Raw genomic sequence first — 22,434 nt, forward strand, 5'->3', positions numbered from 1 at the left:
CGCATTCAAGAATTATACGATCATTCCCGTTCCGAGCTATTTTGAGATCTTTTTCATATATATGTCATGAAGCGACCTGAGTCTCGAAAGGAATATAAGAAGACGTCTGAAAATGGGTCTTCGGACTCTCAATTGACTCGGCGAGTAGAGTGGTAGTGGTCGAGGAAGATCATCAGAACGATGGTGTCGAAAGGGTTGTTGTGTTTATGCAGTGGAATGCCCCTCGTGTCTTGGCGTATTTTTTAAAGCTTCTACTCCCCAAATAGACGCGTCGTCAGGTGGGTGGTGGTGGTGGGGGAGGGGGTGTGATATGGATCCGAGCATTGGGTGGTTCCAGCCAGAACAGTTAGGTCCGGCGAGGATACTTTGGGACAGGATCTGGTCCACCCAGCAGGGTCTCCACAACATGAATATCAACGAGATCGACGACGACTCCGAGTCGTTCCCCATGAACAACACGCCGAGTACATCCCCATCCGTGGGCCGCCGACGACGAGGAGGACGAGGAGAACGCCAACAACAACAACACTTACTACAACAGGACGAAGAGGAAACGCCATGATGCCAATCGGGCATCGACCTATGGCCTCAACCAAAACTATAGGCATCTCATCGGCCAGTTCGGGGGATGCCCCTGGCGGGCGCACACCTCCAGGACCTACGATCTGGGCGTCCATGGGTGAGTACCACTTTCGGGTGGGCGTGCGTGCGTAGCCTAGCCCGTCACTCGTCGCCACGTTCTGTAGGGTAAGCTAGGGTTGCCCTGGGTAGGCCAGGCTGACGCTGAGAGATTTCATGGTTAAAACTGATTATGGATTGACCCAGGTGGCCATTATGGGAGGCGAGGTGAGGGAATTGACATGGGCTCTGTTAAGACATTAGTAGGTATTATCGGGAACGCGAGGAATACCTTAATTTACCCTGAGCCAGTGGCTTTCAGAGGAAGACCAGCAGGTTCTGGTGCGACAGCAGTTGACAGGTTGATGAAAACCACGTGTAACCACTACTCAGGCTGTCAAATTTAAACTAGCCTAGCCTCATGTATCCCATGTTATTTTGAAGCTAGTGACCTTGGGTAAAATATCGAATGGCTACCGTAGTGCGAACACCTTCCCGAAAATTGGAAATTATGGTCTTAATTTGTGACTAGGGAGAAAACACTTCATATGAACGGAAAGTACAGGTTTCTGTGTATTGCTTCGACGGATGCTGGCTCTTGACTAATGTCTATTTTTGGGGTTACAGGATGAGGGTCAAGTGTAGAACGACAGGAAACGGTTCTGGAGATGAAAACCAACTATCTTCCCTAGAATGCCATGCGTGACCTAACCTTACTTTTCCTTCCTGTCCTCACTTAAGGTGCTGTACCCTGATCTGGCCAGGGACTTTGCCCTCCCGTACCCCTCCAAGTACACTAAAAACAACAGAAAGGTCTGATCCCATCTTTCTGCAGACTATCATTGGTCGACTTGGTCAGCATATTTAAACCCATTGATTTTATCCAAGAACAGAATGATTGACAGTGTGAATTGCAACAAGCATCCGAAAATCCTGTTTCCCACTGGGGTCCCTTTTAGGGTAAAAAACCTCATGGTACAGGGGTGGACCATGTACGATCAATGTGTACAACCCCAAGAAAAGTACATTATAAAGCGTCCTGACACCGGAGTAGAGGTCTTTGGCTCCGTTTTCCACCAAGAAGAAGTCGCGTCTGATGCCCATCTCCGATGTCAGGACGCGTTATAATGTACTTTTTTTTGGGGTTGTACACATTGATCTACATGGTCCACCGCTGTACCATGCGGTTTTTACCCTAGGATGAATCCAGTGGAGTGGTGGTGTCGGTAGACATCATGCAGTGCAATGGACGCAGTACTTGAGGTTGCTGGCTGTGTCACTTCAGCCCCTAACTGCAACCAGTGTTATTCCATTTACTATACCTCCATTTTATATCTAGCATCCTACCCTCTCCTAACACTTTTTTCAGCATTATTTTCAGCACGAATGACATGATAGGTCCTAGGCCTGAAATTAATAATCCACCTAATGAGTGAGTGTAGAACAACGGGAACAGGTGTTCTGCTGTTAAAAAGGAAACCTAACCTTTCCTAGGCTACTACTATGTCCAAACCCAAACAGACCTTACCCTCCTAACTTCACTTATGGCACCATGTCTTGACCTGGCTGGGGCCCACCTTCACCCCTCACATGGACCCATGAATTAACACTAAACATTGGAAACAATGGACTAACTTTCTGTTCGGAGGTAGTGTTAGAGCCTGATCCCATCGTTTGTTCATGAAACTTACCTGTCAGATATATATATAGCTGTATTCTCTGAAGTCCGACAGAATTTCTAAAACTTACGACACACGTAGTGGGAGTTAGGGTGGTTAGTACCCATTCCCGCCGCTGGGAGGCGGGTATCAGGAACCATTCCCATTTTCTATCAGATTTCTTCTGTCGCCGGTGTCGTACATCGTTTTACACACCTCCGCCTCAGGATTTTGGAAAAACTTTTTCATTGCTTGAGTATCCTCTTGACTTTTTGGTTTTTTGATTGGATCGATAGCTTGGCATACGTGACTTGGACTGTTTTGAATTTGGCTTAGATTTTTTCCTTAAATATGTCTGGATGTAGTTCAGCTAGCGCCAGGGTGTGTTCGAAAGTGGAATGCAAGGTTAGGCTTCCTAAAGCCTTGGTTGATCCTCACACATTGTGTAAAGGGTTGTAGGGGGCAAGAGTGTAAATATGATTTGCGCAGTAATGAGTGTGAAAGCTTGGATGATTTACAATGGAAGACGTATGAATCCTACGTAAATAAGTTAGAACGTGATAGGATTAGGAGGTCTTCCTCCAGGAGTAAGTCGGGTAGCAGACAGGGTCTTAATGTATCCCCTTCTAACCCTCCTTTAGAATTTTGTGTCTCCTAACCCCGTAGTGTTGCCTTCGGGCCCTCAAGTGGTGTCTGCGGAGGGTAATGCCCTTTCGCTTATCCTGGATTCATTGAAGACGCTTGAATCTAAAGTGCTTGCCCTTGAAAACAGGCAAAATAAGTGCAGTGATAGTGCCCCTAGTGAAGTGGAGGGGGCGTCAGATTGGCCCTATAGCGCCTCTAGGCTGGGACCTCTGCCGGACTCCCAGGACTCAGGGAGAGGGCATGTCGAAGGCCGAAGAGGAGGGTTACGGGGAACCCCCACCGATCTGACGTCCCTTCAGCAGTTCCTGTGGACGCTTTCCCAGGCTGCTAAGGAGCGTGCTCGAGCACGTATCCTGAAGGATTGTTTTCTCGTCTTCTGACGCGTCCTCCCCCGCGCAAGGGGTGGGAATCTCGTTCGGATTCGCGACCTTTCAAGAGGACTCTTTCAAGAGCTTGACGCTTCACGTCATGCTTTGTCTGAGTGGCATTCTTCTCCGAAAGCGTAGCTTTTCGCTCCAGAAGAAGTCTAGGACGTCATCCGACGACGACGCCCGCGAGCGCCCCAGTCGCTCTAGAGCCCAAGGCTGTTCCTGGGAGAAGGAAGAAGGCGTCCCCTCGCCCCTCTCCTTCCTCACAAGCGCAGCTCGTCTCCGCGTAAGGAGACATCTCAGACGGAGGTCATCATTGCTATGCAACGGCAACTGGACGCTTTACTGAAGCAGAAGGAGACGGTTCCTCATCGCAGGAAAGACGATAGTCTCCTATCAGAGAACTAGGCAGTCTTCCTCCAACGGCTCCTCTTTCGTCCCCGTCTTCTGATTTTTTCGCCCTCTAGACTTCGTTTTGCTCCCCAGGGTTCGTCTAGAGGTGACGTTAGACGCCAGGTTAGAGAGAGATCTCTGCATGCTCCTCTCTCTTCCCGTAGAGAGGACGCTCGGCGTTCCGACTTCGACGCTTCTGCTGACGACGATTTTGTAGCTGTCGGACGGACTTCTATGCGTTCGGCCCTCTTCGACATGACAGTTGTTGCGCTCAACGATACGCTAGTCGGGCAGTTGATCAAGTTTTTCTTCTTCGCGGGACGTTTCGTAAGGACGCTTCGCGGGACGTTAGAAGAGGTCTCTATGATGGACGCTTCGCTGGACGCTCGGTCGGACGCTGATTTGGACGCTCGAGAGAACGCTAGGTTGGACGCTCAGATGGATGCTCGTAGACGTTCTAGTAAGAGCTCTGTGGACGCGAATGTGGAAGTTCGCTGTCACTCGGATGTTTGTTCCCGAGGCTTTGGCTGACGCTTCTCGTCTTATTTCTTCTTCAGTTCGCCTCTAAAGGTGATTCCTGATCCTGTGACTGTTAAGGATCCGTTTACCCTCTCTCTTCATCGTTCGGATAGGAGACTTGGAGCTAAAGGACTTCTGCCTCTTCCTTCGGATTTGCACTCGGGTAGGGAAGAAGGAGAGCGGTTCTTCTGAGGAATGTTGATGAAGAACAACCTGCTACGTCTGCTTCGTCAGATTATCAAGTTTTGGCACGACTACTTCGTGATTCGTTTTGGCGATACTTTCCAGCCTGCTGCTCCTCCTCCTCAGTTTCGTCGTCGAAGACAAGCAAGACTCCAGGTTTTCGTGAAGATGAAGACGTCGTTATTTACTAGAAGAGCTTTCCGGAAGGTTAACGCCTGGATGGAGTCTAGGAAAGCAAAGGGGAAGGACTACTTTCGCCCTGCCTCCGTCTAGACTTAGCGGTAAGGCAGGGATGTGGTATGAGACAGGCGAGGAATTAGGATTGAAGGTTCCTACGTCTGCTCAAGGTGATTTCGCCAGCATGGTTGATGCCTCAAGGAGGGCCCTTTTAGCCTCAGCTAAAGTTCATGGACGACTTCCGAACTGGACCATCTTTTGAAGGGACTGTTTAGGTCCTTAGAGGTCTTCAACTTCTTAGACTGGTGTCTTGGAGCTTTAGACAACCAATCTCGTAAGCCAGACTCGATCAGCTTGGGGGAGCTGTCCAGTGTATTGTCATGCATGGACAAGGCCGTCAGGGATGGCTCAGAGGAGTTAGCCTCTCATTTTTCAGCAGGGTGCTTAAGAAAAGGTCGCTTTATTGCAACTTTGCGGCTAAGTCTGTCTCTCCCGCACAGAGGACAGAACTTTTGTATGCTCCCTTCTCGAGTCATCTCTTCCCCCAAGCTATGGTGAAGGATCTGGCAGTTAGTCTGCAAGAGAAAGAAACCACACAAGACTGTTGGGCTCAGTCTTCGAGACATCCGGCTGGCCCCTTCAACGTCGTCAGGAGCCCAACCGTTTAGAAAGCAGAAGCCCTTTCGTGGAGGGACTTCCGCTAGATCGTCTCCTCGAGGAAGAAGCCTTCCTAGAGGTAGAGCCCCTTCCAAGTCTAGGGGCTAAGAAGTGAGAGATCGTGCCTTCAGTCACCGGTAGGGAGCCAGGCTGCAGTTGTTTGCAGAAGCCTGGAGAGTAAGAGAGGCAGACACCTGGTCTCTCGACGTCATAGAGAAGGGTTACAAGATCCCTTTCATAAAGCCGCCCCCGTTGACTTCCACTCCCAGGGACTTGTCCCCATTGTATCCTCAAACAAAGCGAAAAGATCTTTCGACCTGCTCGAGCAGATGCTCGAGAAAACGAGCAGTGGAACAGGTTTTAGACCTGGCAACGCAGGATTTTACAACAGATTGTTTCTTGTACCGAAACAATCGGGAGGGTGGCGGCTCGTCTTGGATGTCAATCGTCTAAACCTCTATATAGAAAAGCAGGAGGTTCAAGATGGAGACCATCAGTCAGTTCTGGGGGCCTTAAGACCCGGAGATTGGATGGTATCACTCGACCTCCAGGACGCCTACTTTCAGTCGTCCCGATACATCCCCAATCGATGAAGTACCTTCGGTTCGTACTGAAAGGGAAGGTCTTTCAATTCAGGGCTCTTTGTTTCGGACTGAGTACGGCCCCGTTTATCTTCACCATCTAATGAAGAACGTGGCGAGGTGGTTCCAATCTTTCCAACATCAGAATCTCGCTCTATCTGGACGACTGGCTCATACGAGCCTCCCTCGCAGACCCGGTGCCTGAAGGACTTGCAAACGACTCTGTCTTTAGCTGCGTCCTGGGACTTCTGGTGAACTTCGAAAAAAGTCACATCTGACCCCAACACAGTCCATCGTGTATCTGGGGATCAGATGGATTTCAGTGGCTTTTCGGGCTTTTTCCGTCCCAGGAACGTCAGCAACAAGGCATAGAAAAAAGTGTCGGCCTTTCTAGGAAGGATTCATGCTCGGTGAGGGAATGGATGAGTCTGCTGGGACCATTTCCTCACTGGAGAAGTTTGTTTCCCTGGGGAGGCTACACCTCCGACCTCTTCAGTTCTTTCTGTCGGGACAGCTGGACAGAAAAGACAACTTCGACATGAAGTTAAGCATCTCGGAAGAGGTGAAGAACCATCTAAGATGGTGGCTCGATCCGTGGAAGCTGTCAGAGGGCATATCCCTCAAGCTTCAGAAACCCCGACCCTAGTGTTGTTCTCCGACGCGTCATCCACGGGGTGGGGAGCAACTCTAGGGGGGGAGGAAGTGTTAGGTACCTGGAGAGGGGAACAGGTAACCTGGCATATCAACTTCAAAGAGCTGGCAGCGGTTCAATTAGCGCTCCAGTTCTTCCAGAACAAAGTCTCCCGTCGTGTAGTTCAAGTCAACTCGGACAACACCACAGCCCTGGCATACTTGAAGAAACAAGGAGGAACACACTCTCGCTCCCTGTTCGCTCTAGCGAAAGAGATTCTACTTTGGGCAAAGGAGAGAGAAGTCACAATATTGACAAGGTTCATTGCCGGAGTCGAGAACGTCCGGGCAGATCTCCTCAGTCGACAAGGACAGTTATTGCCGACAGAGTGGACTCTCAATCAAGACGTATGCCAGGAGCTGTGGGGTCTTTGGGGATGCCCATAGTGGACATCTTTGCAACGTCAAGGACGGCGAGACTTCTCTGTATTGCCTCCCCGGTTCTCGATCGGGAGCAGTAGCAGTAGACGCCCTTCTATGGGAATTGGACGGGCCTGGATCTCTCTTTTCTTTTCCCCCCTTCAAGATCCTGGGGAGGTGATGAGAAAATTCGCAGCATCGGAGGGGACGAGGTTGACTTTAATCGCCCCCTTTTGGCCCGCAGCGATCTGGTTCACAGAGGTGATGTTATACCTAGTGGATTATCCGAGATCTCTTCCGTTAAGGAGAGATCTACTCAAACACCCCACTTCGAGAGTACCACAAAACCTCTCCGCTCTGAGTCTGACTGCGTTCAGACTATCCAAAAGTTGGCCAGCGAGAGGTTTTTTCGAAATCAGTGGCTAAAGCTATCGCCACCGCGAGGAGACCATCATCAATCGCGGTTTACCAATCGAAGTGGGCAGCCTTTAGAAGTTGGTGTAAGAGAAAAGGAGTTTCCTCTACCACTACCTCTGTGAGCCAGATCGCCGACTTCTTGCTTTATCTTAAACAAGATCTGAGTTGGCCAGTGTCAACTATTAAAGGCTACAGAAGCGTCCTATCTGTAGTTTTTCCGCCATAGAGGTCTTGACCTCGCTAATAACAAGGATCTCCATGATCTATTGAGATCTTTCGAGACGACCAAGGTACCGCTAACCGAAGTTACCTTCGTGGAACCTGGATGTGGTCTCAAATATTTAATGTCAAATCGCTTTGAACCTCTTTCCTCTTCGTCTCTACGAGATTTGACGAAGAAACTGTATTCCTAACTGCTCTGGCGACGGCGAAGAGAGTTAGCGAAATACAGGCTATCAGCAAACACGTCGGCTTCAAGGGCATAATGCGGTCTGCTCTTTGGTTATGTCGTTTCTGGCCAAAAACGAAAACCCTTCCAATCCGTGGCCTAGAAACGTTCGAGATCAAGGGTATGTCGAGATCATTGGTCAAGAGCCAGAAAGAGTCCTTGTCCTGTTAGGGCTCTTAGAGAGTATATTCGTAGAACGAAGGATTGCCGAGGTTCTGCGGAGAACTTATGGTGTTCGGTCAAAGAGACCAAACATGCCCATGTCCAAGAATGCACTGGCATTCTTTTTAAGAAACACCATTAAAGAGGCGCATTCTTCTTGCAAAGACAGCGACTTTAAGCTACTAAAAGTTAATGCGCACGAAGTAAGGGCTATTTCGACCTCAATAGCCTTTCAGAAAACATGGCTCTTAAAGACATTTTTAAGTGCTACTTTTTGGAGGAGTAACTCAGTGTTCGCCTCGCACTACCTACGGGAGGTGAGACACGACCTATGGAAAACTGTTACTCTCTTGGGCCATATGTTGCCGCAGACACTATTTTGGGGGGCAGGAGGTAGCACTCATCCTTTCCCATAGAAAAGGGTAGGTGAGTTTTTTAATATTTGTATGTTTATGGTTGTAGGGTCGGCTGCCGAGTACGGTCGTCCCTTCCTTTAGCCTTTGGTATATGGGAGTTTGTTGTTAGGCTACTTAGGTGGTGTTTTTGCCTCGTTTGCCCTCAGAAGTATGGTCATGGTCTAGTCACCATTGTGGTCCGTCCCCTGTTGACAGATCATCTAGAGCGCACCAACTACACCCTTGTTGGTAACTCTAGTGAAGCAGAAGCAGGCTTGGGTGACAGTAATCACGAAGTCAGCTATGCTAACAGGTAAGGAACCAAGATGTCAATCATCTACATTTATATGTTTCCTAAATCCTTTTTCTGTCTCTCCCACCGCCAAGGTGGGATTCAGCTATATATATATCTGACAGGTAAGTTTCATGAACAAAATGATATTGTTAAGATACAATAAAGTTTGTTCATACTTACCTGGCAGATATTATATATTTTTTAGTACCCACCCACCTCCCCTCAGGAGACAGTGGAGATAGAAATCTGATAGAAAATGGGAATGTTCCTGATACCCACCCGCCTACCAGCGGCGGGAATGGGTACTAACCACCCTAACTCCCACTACGTGTGTCGTAAGTTTTTAGAAATTCTGTCGGACTTCAGAGAATACAGCTATATATATATCTGCCAGTAAGCATGAACAAACTTTATTGTATCTTAACAATATCATTTTTGCAAACTACCCTCATTCAATTCCTTTTAGGCTAACTAATAGTGTATTCTATAGTGGGCGTATAAGTGCGTATTAGGTATTTGCTGTCTGACCTGTTGTTGGGTGGATAATCCTGATAACAAGGGATATTCACTTATCGAATGTCGCATATGAAGTATTATACTGGGGGGTATTAGCCCAAGTAATTGCTTTTGTATCTTTTAATCATCAGTTTTTTTCGTTATTATTATAGTTTACAACCATTATGGGAAATCTTTATTCTATCAATAATTTTTCCCGAGTAAAGCACGTGATAACATAACACTTCTCAATACATTATTGTCGGTAATGCATACTTACAGAGAAAAAAAATATTTGAGATATTGTAGGTCTTGACTTTTTCTAAGTTCAGTGTATATCTTTCTATGGGTATGTGAGGTAGCTCTTGTTAGTTTGTATATCTGTTTTCATCATTCTTGGCTCCTCCCCATTACGTAATGTGACAATATTTGCTTAAATGCGCATTTCCTCATCCCGCTAATGCCACTCCAATCAAAATATGGGGATCTTTTCAAGAGTTACTATTAGCTTCCTGCTAGTAATGTTGCTCTTCCAATGAAATTAGAGGGTTTTTTTTTTTTCAAGAGTTATCATTGGCCATTTTTTTCCCTTATAATTTTTTTTGTCTATGACAGTGGTCACGCATAATCAAATTATCATTCATTTCTGGCCCCATTCTTAAGAAATTTTTTGTCTCATTCTTATCCCAAGGATCTGTTTTTAGTGCAATATACTATTGTAACTGATAGTATTTTGCTTTTTTCCTATTTCATTGTGGGAGAAACGCCTGATTGTCGTTTGTTTTCGCTTTAAAACTATAGGTACAATGAAAATACTGAACTCTTGATTGGTTGCATTTTTCATTATGTCCAATCACCTGCGATTTTGAAACCTACCGGTATCTATACATTCAGCAGTCTCGTGAGTCGTTACTTAGCTGTCATGGATCCTGCGGTGCAGATGTGCAATTTATGTTGGTATTCTTATTTTGAGATGATCGCTCGATTTCATGTTAGTTATTATGGTACTCCTGAGGTTGTGAATAGGTTCATTACAGCCAGCCAATTGTATCCTCCACAATCTGAGGCACGTGTTCCCATAGGCATAGATCATTCACAAGTCTCAAACCACAACCTTCCCATGTCTTCATCGTCAGGTTCCATTTAAGGTAAGAGTGACTAAGCAAAATATATATTTGAAATTTAGCTGGGGTAAAGGGGGTGTCCGCAGGTTTAGGTAGGTCTAGGGTCTGTGCCACCGGGGGCCTTCTAGGTTAGTTTTGGGGGGTTTTTTGTTAGGTTAGCTGGTTTAGTTTAGGGTTTGTGACGAAAGATTAAGGTCTGGTATACTTGATTGCTTTAAGGATTTGTTTTCTAACATAAAAGTTTTTTTTTTTTTTTTTTATTGGAAATATCATTTGACCCCACCCAAAACCCCAGTTCCCACCTGGTGTCCCCTATAATTGTTTGGGATTATGCAGTTGTTTTCTGAACAGAAATCTGTGCTTTTACAACTGTTCATTACAACATAATATGAAATAAAAACACGGTTACAAACTGATTTTTCTGGAAAAATCGTTGTTTTAACTCCAATTACATAGTAAATCTCTAAATCGGATGGTTTGCGGTCAAAATAAATGTTAAATCCGTTGGAACTACACTATTTCTGATGCAACAAATATATTTTTATTCCAGTTTTCCCATAATGGGGGAAAGCAGATTTTACCATTTTTTCTAGTAATTATTGCTCGTTGAAATAATTCAATTTTTTTGTTTTTTTATAAAGAAGTCTTTTGATTTTATAGCCTATATATATATCTAATATATATATATATATATATATATATATAATAATATCTATATATATATAATATATATATACTCAGTTGCTACTGTAAATTTACAAAGGTGTATTTTTATATCATGAGCCGAGACCAGTAGGTTACTTAGTATACACAACCCCCTTCATGTCAACCATCTATCTCCCAGGAAGCATAACTGTAACGCAGGGTCTATAGATAAACTTTTTGTTTTGATCTTGCTGTAATTGGGATGGCTACAGCCATCTGACCATCACATTCGAAGACATGGTGACTTCTCAGATAACTTCTGGAAAAAGATATGTAATTGAGTTGAAAAAGAAAAAACAAAAAAAAAAGGCAGGTTAAGTTGTTTAAATTTCCCAGCCTTATCTTGGAAAGCTGTGATAATTCTGTTTGAGTTTTAGCTTCCTTTAGGTTACACTAATTTTTTTTTTTTTTTTTTTTTTTTTTTTTTTTTTTTTTTTTTTTTTTTTTTATGGACTTCCTCTACAGACAAAAGCCTATGCTAGCATTAGACCATCTTATCTTTCTAAAAATTGGCAGTAACTTGCTTAGGCCAACCTAGAGGCAAGCGCTCATAAAGACAGAAATAATAATAATAATGTATTTCCCTTTAGTAGGTTACTATCAAGTATAATCCTTCATTTTCTGTTAGCTCCAAACATACATAATGCATAATGAAACCCTTGGTCCACAAGCAAACAGGGAAGTAACAAACTTCCCCAACAAAAATTGTAATCCCCACTGTTTTACACCAGGGTGAATTACACATGAGAAGCCTTATCATACCCTCTATGCTTAATTACTTCCAGTGCTTACTGGAAGCTTCACATAATTGTAAGTCCACTATTAGTCTTAAACCTTATGACAATTATGGGAATAACACACCACATACACCACTCTACTTTGTGAATCCGTTATGTTTTCTGGCACAGGCCATTTGTATGTTGAATTGTTTGTAAATTCGTTAATTGTACTCTACATGCCCATTTAAATACAGTATGATTTATATAGTCAATACAGTTATTTTTTCATCCTAAAACACAATTCACTGTACATTTACTACTGTATACATATACAGAAAAAGCATGCAAAACAAAATTTGAGCCTACGTGTGGCAGAGGGGAGCGATTGAACACAATTTTAATTTTGTGATCCTGTTTGTTTGTATCTGAATGTTTATAAGTTGAATGTTCGTAAGTAGAGTGGTGTCTGTATTCCCGTGACAGTTATTGGAAATGCCAAGGCATTTTGGGGGGGATAACACATGCCTTTTTCATATTGCAGTTGGGGGAAACACTACCACAAGCCATATTCCCAGAATAATGTGAAGTAATGCATACTATAAGCCTTATTATTTTCATAACAACCAGAGGAGATAATGCACAATACAAACCTTATGCCACAACTGTTGAGGGAACAAAAACAAAGCCCTAGCCCTAATCCTATAAACTGCTAGGGGGAACTTAAGGTGCCACTGTCTTATTCCTATTCCTAGTTGGAAGAATATCTATACACTGAGCTTTAAACCACCTCCTGATTGTTAGCATGTTAATCATTCCTCTGGCTCCTTCTTGCCCGATGGTAACATTACAGTTTAAATGGTAAAGTTGGAATTGGGCATTTGCTTCAGCTGGGATCTTGGTTGCTATGATATTCCCTTACCCTCGCCAGGACATGAAGGGATTTGCTGAAGGCTTGTAATCCTCCTGGGCATCCCAGGAAACACCTCATATGCTTTTGCGGAGCATTTGCCCAAAGGGCCATTGCCTGCCTCGTGTGGGGCCCTGCTGGCCTCAGCAGTTCACTCTCCATATGAGACTTGTGTTGTTGCTGTTCTTTTTAACCGGTAAATGCCAGTTAGCCTGGATAGCTGAAATGTTTAAAGTTTATGTACCTTAGGAAAATAACACAGGTCCCTAAGAGATCTTATGTTAACCTACCTTAACCTAGGTTCCGTTTTTTATTATTATTATTATTTTTATTATTATTATTACTATTAATAACTTCAGTAAAAAAACTGTGATTCCTACTTTCTTACCAAATACAAGAATCACGATAACGTAAGTACATATACCCATTTTATTTTGTGTTAATGCATTTATTTTGGGATTATTGTTTATGCAAATTTAATTTTGGGCAATTTTTTTTTTATGTATTTTGAAGTCTGATTTAGAAAATCTGGAGTGATAACTAAAGTTAAGTTAGACCAACTTAAATTACCATTAAAAGCTTATACCAAACCTTGAGTAACCATATTTTTACCCAAATTCACACAAGGAATTTCCTAGCGAACTGGCAACGTAAGTAAACTTAGTATAGTAACCGCTCCTGTAATAGTGTCCTGCCTTATCTGGTACAGTTCATAGCTGTTACTTGGCCCATTGAAATGCTTATAGAAATCTCCCGTGTGAAAATGCCTTTTCTCTTGGTTTAATTGGCAAAGTATTGAGGAGTTTTGGAGGCATCTCAGTAATCCTGCAATAAAATGTTCTATGTGTCTATATATTACCTCACTGTATGTCAGGTCAGTGAATGAGGTACTGTACTCTGTAGAGATTGTAATATTGGTACTTGATGTCATTTCTGAAAAAAAAAAAATAGTTTTAAGTATAGATTTTGATTAACATGGTTTTATTTTGCCTTTCTGTTGAGATGTTCCTACCTGTTTTCAGATTGCCAAATGACTAAAAAGTCCTCTAGTGATATGTAAAATGCCATTGGCTAAATTTCCTCCCAGTATTCAAGGAAATTGGATAAGGAACTGTTGAATTTCTTTTTTGATTTTGTTGCTTCTTCCCCTAGGTTACATCAAGAGATGGAGGATTTCTACTCATGGATGTGCCCCACAGAAGAGGAGCATAATATGCGCAAAAGGGTTGTAGAACGTATAGAGCAAGTCATAGTTGGACTCTGGCCTCAAGCGAGAGTAGAGATCTTTGGCAGCTTTCGAACTGGTCTTTACTTGCCTACTAGGTGAGTCACTGGGTATACAACATTGAGAATTTGAACAGTAATGTGTAGAGTATTTTTTATTTATTTTTATTTAGTCTTGAATTCATGGAAGACTCATTGAGTAAAAAATTTAAAAATTTAAGTAATTGGGTAAAATTAACGAGGAAATAGATCAAAGTAATTTAGTATTTGAAGTGGTGTGGTGTTTAGCTATGCCTGATGTCAGACAGTAGTACTTCTCTAGATAATTAGCATCCTTCCCTTGAAATACATATAATTGCTACCCAAATAGGCACAACTTAACCTTGTCATGGAGGGAACAGTGATAGAAATGTGCTGGGCCCACCCTGAGGAATGTTACCCTGTTTAAGGGGTAAATCAGTGATGAGTGTCATGTCAAACTCCTACAGATTGTGGGGGTGAAGGGTATACTTCCCCAAAAGGTGGACTAAAAATCATCAAGTACCTTTCCAACATCATACCTTAGAATCCTAGTTCAGGAAAACATTGTAATTATCATAGATGCAGGTATGGAGAATACAATATCAGAGGTCCTGTGACCACTTGTTGGCAGCATGCAGAATTGGGCAGAGGGCTTGGTACTGGATACCACGGACCCGGTAGTGAAAAGGACGAGCAAGCGTGAATTTCACAGGATTGGTGCATCGAGGAAACCATTTGCCTGGGACTTCTCAAGAATAAAAAAAAAAAATTGGTATACTTTTTTGTTTGACATTTGGCCAAAACAGAGCTAGTAAGTGATAACTATACATAGGTCTAAGGCTGTGAGGAAGCCAGGTACACCAGTTCTACCAGATGGAACTAAAGTTCTGCGACAGTGTCTTTACCAGAGGGCTAGCCCCAAAGGTATCTTAAGTGGAAATCTCACTGAACCCTTAAACACGAAAAGGCAGGGTAAAAGAATACACTGGTGGAACACCTTGGCAAGAACACAAAAAAAAAACTATGAATACTAAATCAGCAAGAACTTGGTGTAGGTTCGAAAACTCGAAAGTTGCCCGGAAGACTGAATAATATGGCGATTGGCAGATAGTGGACTGCTGGCTTGAAACTTGCACTGTTGAACCCTTCTTTCATCTATTCAAGTTGATGTAAATTGGTTTCATTAACAGATTAAGGCTTATCATGGTTAATGACTCATGTAATTGTGTTTATCATTGATACAAATTTTCGTTACATGTAGTATTGAGTTTAGATAAATTCTGCAGTAAAATCACAATTTCAAGCTGTAGAGTATTCACACTCGGTATATTTCATCTTTAATTTAATGTGGTGGTTTAGAATTGTACTCGAGGAATTCTAAACTGTTTAATATTTTAATATTTTCAAAGGTGTTAGTGTTATTTCTTCAGCATTACGTATATGCAAAGGAAGTTCATCTTCCTGGAAGTTCTAAGTGACTTCAGAGATTGACATCTCATGCAATTAAGAGTTACATGGAAGATGCAAAACTCATTGTATGCTTATGTTATAACTCATAATACGTAATGGGTATTTGTTTTAAATTTATACTTAACATTTGCTTTATGATTTGTAAATCAAACATCATGCAACATAGTAAGTGCAGTTTATATATTAATTTTTATTTTAAGAATATTTTAATTTATATGTATATGACAGTATTTGTCATCTTACAAAATTTTTGTGACCTACATCTTATTTACAGAATAACTTCTTATATTTAAGGAAAAAATAAATGAATATTAGACTTGGGAATTAAGTTGGTTGATTATGCTGCCACTTATCAGTGATAACAGGGGTACACCTGCCTTTGTAGGTGTTTTGCATATGAATTTCTGAAAGTATTTTTTTATTTAGACCTTCCCAGAATGACAGAAGATAGTCTCTTGGGCAAGATCTTGTAATGTGGGAGTATGACAACTAAAGCAATCCAAAATCCAAAATTCAGTTTCTCTGTCCTTGCTCTTTTAGATTATTAATTTTTTCATCGTTTGCTAAAAGTAAAATTTTTTTAAAACCACTGCTATTTTTCAGGCTTAATTATTTTTAATTTGGGTTATGACTAAGAAGTTTGAGCTGGAGAGTAGGTGGTTTTGCTTTCTATTCTTATGTTTCTGACAACGGGTATATCTATATATATATATATATATATATATATATATATATTATATATATATATGTATATATATATATATATATATATATATATATATATATAATATATATAATTTTTTTTTTTTTTTGTAATAGATGAATTTAGGGTACAGTATGTTGTTGTATACCTGATGATAAAACTAAAGGGAAGTGTGTTTGTAAACTAATATCTTACTGTTCCTGATAAGTTACTTCTTATATATATTGTCTATATTGAATTAAGGATAAATGATAAGGTGTCTGTTATCAGCCACTGAAAAAGTGTCCTGAAATAACTTTGAAGCTGAGGAAGGTCATACCGGCTGTTAGTTTCAATATGATTTCTTGCCATTTTGTTAACTTGGGGAAATGCAAAGTTTATCTGCATATCATATTTTAAGCAGAGAAATACTAAAAATAGACCAGTGAGGGAAACAAAAGGAGATGGTCATACTATAAATGTGCAAAGTACTGTGTGCTGAGCATTCTCTCTCTCTCTCTCTCTCTCTCTCTCTCTCTCTCTCTCTCTCTCTCTCTCTCTCTCTCTCTCTCTCTCTGTTGAGTTTACAGAGTACAAATGTTGAGATATGTTTGATTCTTGCCCTTGTGGTTGGGTATGAACAGAATTGAGGATAGAATGTTGATAGAGCAGCCAAATTTGCATTACTTCGACAAGATCAAACATCACCATCCCATTCAGTTTGTTTGTTTAACATGTTGGAATTTTTTTTTTATTTTCTTTTGTTTATTTTTAATAGATGAAGATTTGTCATTATTTAATTTTGATCAACATTTGCAATAATATTCTCCTTTCCTTCAGTGATATAGATCTGCGGTGGTGATTGGAAAATGGGATGCACTTCCTCTTTCGTTACCTTAGAGAAAGCTCTTCTAGACAATAGAATAGCAGAGCCCAGCTCGCTCAAAGTCTTGGATAGAGCGTCAGTAAGTAAATTCTTTGGTGTTGACTCAAAAAGTTTATTTTTGGAACTTTTATTTATTTAATTTTTTTTTCTTTACAGATCCAAATGTTTCCATTTGGCATTGAGCCATAGAATTTTACTTTATTCAAACTGTGGTGGGATGATTGATGGATCTTTTCCTCATGGAATTTTACTACATATGGAATTTTAAACTACATAGTTTATGGTTAATAGAAAATGTGAATTACAGTAAAAACATTGTATGTGGAGCAGTGGTCCTAAGCTTGTATTTTTTAGACAAATATTTTCCTTATTTGATGTAGTACAGCCTGGATTTTTCGTGTTACAAAACTTACAAGTTCAGTATAAATTATTATTATTTTGAGTGTGTTATAGATCTTTTTAGTCTATTAGCCTTGAATCATTTTCTTGTATGAAATGTTATCTTTCAAGTTTTTTCAGTGTAAATCTTTCATTGGAAGCTGTAATGAAATTCATATGTGAAGAAACACATTCCTCAGTTTTCTGTTCTTTTCATAGTTGATTATGGCTACATTTGGCTGAATCTCTTGACATGTCAAATCTTTCTTTTCGTTCATAGATTGTGTAATAGTATACATAGTTTTCTCAGGCATTGTTGGTTTTGTACATGAACCTTCAAAAATGCCTGGCTCTAAGGAATTGCTTTAAAATAGTTGATAAATTAAACTAAGGGAAGAATTTGTCTCTGTTCAATTTCTTGCAGGTAATGCATTATTTTATCATAAATTGTAATTTTAGGGTATTTTTAAGAATATTTTTCAGTAGGTTCAATATGACCTCATTTGTTTCCTCTGCAGGTGCCAATTGTGAAGCTTACTGACAGTGAGACTGATATCAAAGTTGACATCTCCTTCAATATGAGTAGTGGTGTCAATTCTGCCCGTCTCATCAAGGAGTACAAGTCATATTATCCAGCTCTGCCAAAGTTGGTTATGGTGCTGAAACAGTTTTTATTGCAGCGTGACCTGAATGAAGTCTTTACTGGTGGCATATCTTCTTACTCTCTTATCTTGATGACCATCAGTTTCCTGCAGGTTAGTCAGAAGAGTTACAATTTAGCTCTCTCTCTTCTCCTCACTATTCTCTCTCTCTCCTCTCTCATCAGCTTCATCTCTCTCATCTCTCTCTCTCTCTCTCTCTCTCTCTCTCTCTCTCTCTCTCTCTCTCTCCAGTTACTATCTGCTTCTAAATGCCATTTTTTAAGGACAGGGCTTTGACATTCATACCACTTAATAAGGTGACTTGGGACATCTCAAAACTGCAGATGATTTTTGCCTCTGACCTTCGGTTTTGAGCCTAGTGCGATTTATCCCGACAATAACCATTTTTATGCATTCAACTTACCTGTCAGATATATACTTAGCTATAGACTCCGTTCGTCCCGATAGAAAATTCGAATTTCGCGGCACACACTACAGGTAGGTCAGGTGATCTACCGCCCCGCCGTGGTGGCGGGGAATAGGAATCATTCCTGTTTTCTAAGACAGATTTTCTCTATCGGGCCGTGACAGCAACATTGTTGTTGTTACTCCTGATTTGATTTTCGTGTTTTTCATCGCTATTGATCTTCTAAGCCGGTTATTTTGGTGACATATTGGATCTTTGGTTTGGCATGCTCTTTCGTGGACTGTTATTTGGACTTGGTTTTTGGATATTTCTCATAATGTCGGATTCTAGCTTTACGGTTAGAAGACAGTGTGTAAATGAGGGATGCATGGTAAGGCTACCGAAAGCTTCGGTAGATCCTCACACACTTTATAAGGGGTGTAGAATGAATGAATGCTCAATATCTAACACCTGTGATGAATGTGTAGGTTTGAATGAGGAAGAATGGAGAATTTAAAAATTCCTATTTAAGGAAATTGGATATGGATAGGGGTAGGAAGGCTTCCTCCAGAAGCGTAAGGTAGGTTCTCTTCTAACGAGTCACTTAAATTAACACACCTAACCCTAAACCTGTATCTTCTTCCTGTGCACTAAGACTGCAAATCCAGCAACGGAAATTGCAGATCTTAAAAGCTGCACTGCAAAGGATGAACGTTAAAATGCTGACGTTACAAGGTAAGCACAGTGATAGTGATTTAAGTGTCTAGTAGCAGTGCATGTCGGATGCGTCTGATGGCTTCATCTGCGCTCCCAGGCCTAGACCTCTTCCAAGCTCACAGGCCCAGAGGAGAAGAAATGTCAAAAGCCTTACGGAGGTTATGGAGAATCCCCACCGATCAGGCGTCCCCTCGGTCAGATTCTGTGACACGGACCCGAACTGCCAAGGATCGCTACCGAAAAAGCATCCTAAAACAGTGTATTGCAATACACCCCCTGAACACCTGAATAAGCCCTGGTCACTTACCAGCCCGAACCATCATTTATTAAAAATTTACCAAATCTTTGGTTAAAATAAACGATCAGTGTTGCCAATCTCCTGGCAAACACCCTTGTTACCTAGTTACCAGCACACCGTGTAGCCCTGCCTCACGGGCCGGTCACACCTGCCCTCTCACGTCAATCACTATCGTTCGCTGTGGAGTACAGATGTAGCCACAGCGAACTCCTTTTTTGGTCTTGCCCGGCCTTCATTTGCACCTTTGATTTGATTGATTTTGGTGACGAATTACGCATCCCTTTGGATACGGTTCGATTGCTCTTAATACCTTGTCATCAGACATTGATTCTGCAAAGGAAGAAAACAACACAAGCTACGACAACGACTACTGCATTCTCGGCCACGACATCACAGAAAATGACGAGACGGAAGTTCAACAACGTATCGTCTTTGCCAACAATGCAAGAAAAGGATGAGTACCCTATGACACGATAGTCATTCCTTATGCGTAAATTGTAGGCCTGTTCAATATAATGTAAAGACCAGATGTTTGGAATGTCAGGAGTGGTCTTTGGACCAGATGTTAGGGTATCTCAAGCATAGGAAAGGTCTCGTATTAAGAAGTAAGTGTAGGCAGGAAGAGACTAACGTAGATCAAGATAAAGACTTAGAGACAGTGCTCTTTAAGAGACTTGAGAGTAGGCTGACATCGAGTATGACATCTCTGTACCGATTTTATCAAGATAAGTGAGGATAGATAAGCAATAGGGGTACGAAATTACTAATCGTTCTTTTCCAGCTCCCCTGCCTGTTTCCAGAACCAGCCCTAACGGTGCTGGGGGTTATGGGGACCGCAAGCCCACAGGGCAGGATCCGCCGTCCCCCCTGGCGCGGAGCAGGCAGTGTTGGCAGCAGATTCCCCTTCCCTCGATGTGCAAGATCTCTGGATGATAAAACTTAGGTCAGATATAGACGAGTAGGGATAATAGGCTACATAGTGTTTAGTTTAGGAAGAGAAGTGCAGGCTTCTTCGGGTCGGTTTTCTATTAAAAGTAGTAGTTTATAGAGGCACAGTGTCCTTAGAGCATCTTTAGTCTTTTTCCTGCTTCGAGTTCCTTGCATCAGAAGCTTTTAGGCCATGATTGGTTTTTCAGATATGCTCCTTCGTCTTTAAGGTTACTTTCCTCTACTTATACGATACGATAATTGTTAATATCAACTAATTCTCCGTTCAATGCATATTGACTTACGATATTCAGTATGGAGAGAAATCGAATAAAATTAACTACGGTTAGCCTAGTGTTCACGATGATATATCGTATGCATATTCAGTAGCCTAGCCTAGCTAAAGTATTCGCTGTACAACATATCGGTAGTTATTATATATTGGCTAACAACGCTGTAGGCTCAAGGCATTCTGACTTCGGATAATTCAGTACAGGTGTAATTGAAAACGAACGAGAATCCGATCAGAGGATAATTAATATGAATGTAATCGAACAGAATGAAGATCGGATTCTGTCCGACTAAAGCATTATAATTGTATTATATGTATCATCATATTAGCGTAGTATAAACACTAACTCGGCAGTCATTCACGCTGGAATCAGCGGATGACGATTACGGGTTTGCGTCGCCGTATCCATCTCATTCTCTCCTGATTGCCTAAAATGACTAACGTAACAACACTCTCACTTATGCCAAGTTTGTACAAACGTCTTGAAGGAGACGTGTGTTTAACTATGTTGACATTTAACATAGTCAATGAGGTATCTATCTAGGGGCATATAATCAGATGTCAGATATAAGGAATTCGTATGTATAACGTCTTCATACGTTTAACAACAGACTATTGCCGTCAGTAATTACATTGCGCTTATGTCAATTACAGTTACAAATTATTACCAGTCGTATTATCAAATTACAATGACAAACTGAATTAATATTAGGCCTAATAAAGTTAATTTAATTACCTTTAAATATTATTTTTATTACTTTTCAATTAAATTACAATTACACTAGCTTGTCGTCAAACAACACTATTGTAAGGAAGTGTGGCTTAGACGGACAAGATGCCGGCTAGTCCTTTTTTTTTTTTTTTTTTTTTTTTTTTTTTTTTTTTTTTTTTTTTTTTTTTGCTCCAGATTCAACCATATCACTTGGTCTCGGCTAATGTTTTTGTCCCTAGTTAGCATATTAATGAATATCTGGATACTTAACTTATGGAACGAAGTCATACTGTTCGTCTTACAATGTAATTTAAGACCAAAATTTGACTGATACGTCTCATTGGAAGCTAGTTTTTCCCTCGGGTTAGATGGCGTTAAATTTAGGATTCCGTTCGTTTTTCGCTCGTTTTCACAGGTATTACGAACCTTACACTTTATATACTTTATTAATCCTTTGTCTGTGTGAAAACAACAGTAATGAGCTCTTTCATGCTATTAGTTTCTTTTACCACGGCCGCGTTTGAATTCATACAAAAGCTCGGGACTTCTGTCCAGGTAGCTGATGGCACGTAATTTGCCTTATTAGCTTCAGCTGCATTTATAACATGAATACAGTAATTTACCGTCGCACGCGGATTGAATACGATAACGGATGTTGCTATCGGATTTCGATTACTGTCACACGCTGATCAATACAATAAAGTGATGTTTTTATAGGAGTCGATCGCATTAAACAAGAAGTTCTCGTTCGTTGTTCATAAGCTGTACGGAGTTATACGAGTATATTTATCGTTAAGATAATACCCTTTTAACGTAGAAGAGGGTGCAATTTACGGAGGTGGAGATGTTAGACGATTGTAATTTCTCTCTCTCTCTCTCTCTCTCTCTCTCTTCTCTCTCTCTCTCTCTCTCTCTCTCTCTCAATCTCTCTCTCTCTCTCTCTCTCTCTCTCATGTTCTGATTTATATTCTCTCATCCTATTTTCCACGCTCTCCTAACACTGGTCTCATTGTGCAACAGAGGTTTTTCTTCCTGTCACACCTTTTCAAACTTTGTCAATTTCCCTTCAGCGCTGACTGACCTCATAGGTCCCAATACTTGGCCTTTGGCCTAAATTCTATTTTTAAACCCAACAATCTTGCTGTCTGAGTTAGTATTAGAGTAGGGAGCGAATATTAGGAATATGTATAAGGTATTCATGATGTGATATATCACGAGAGGATTTTAAGTGTTAGGACAGATAGGAAAGAACATGTCTGGGTCT

At 41.4% G+C, this 22,434-nt stretch overlaps 1 protein-coding gene across 1 annotated transcript in view; it reads left to right on the forward strand.

Annotated features, from left to right (window-relative positions):
• The first annotated feature begins 484 nt into the window (after positions 1-484).
• LOC135217203 (terminal nucleotidyltransferase 4A-like) overlaps positions 485-22,434 on the forward strand; it is an 82,333-nt gene continuing 60,383 nt past the window's right edge. The window contains 6 exon segments of the mRNA XM_064252936.1: positions 485-679; positions 13,669-13,839; positions 16,754-16,766; positions 16,769-16,804; positions 16,807-16,878; positions 17,696-17,932. Coding sequence (XP_064109006.1) covers positions 13,682-13,839; positions 16,754-16,766; positions 16,769-16,804; positions 16,807-16,878; positions 17,696-17,932 — 516 coding nt within the window. The 5' untranslated portion in view covers positions 485-679; positions 13,669-13,681.

This window comes from Macrobrachium nipponense, chromosome 7 (assembly GCF_015104395.2).
Source record: "Macrobrachium nipponense isolate FS-2020 chromosome 7, ASM1510439v2, whole genome shotgun sequence".
Lineage (NCBI taxonomy): Eukaryota > Metazoa > Arthropoda > Malacostraca > Decapoda > Palaemonidae > Macrobrachium > Macrobrachium nipponense.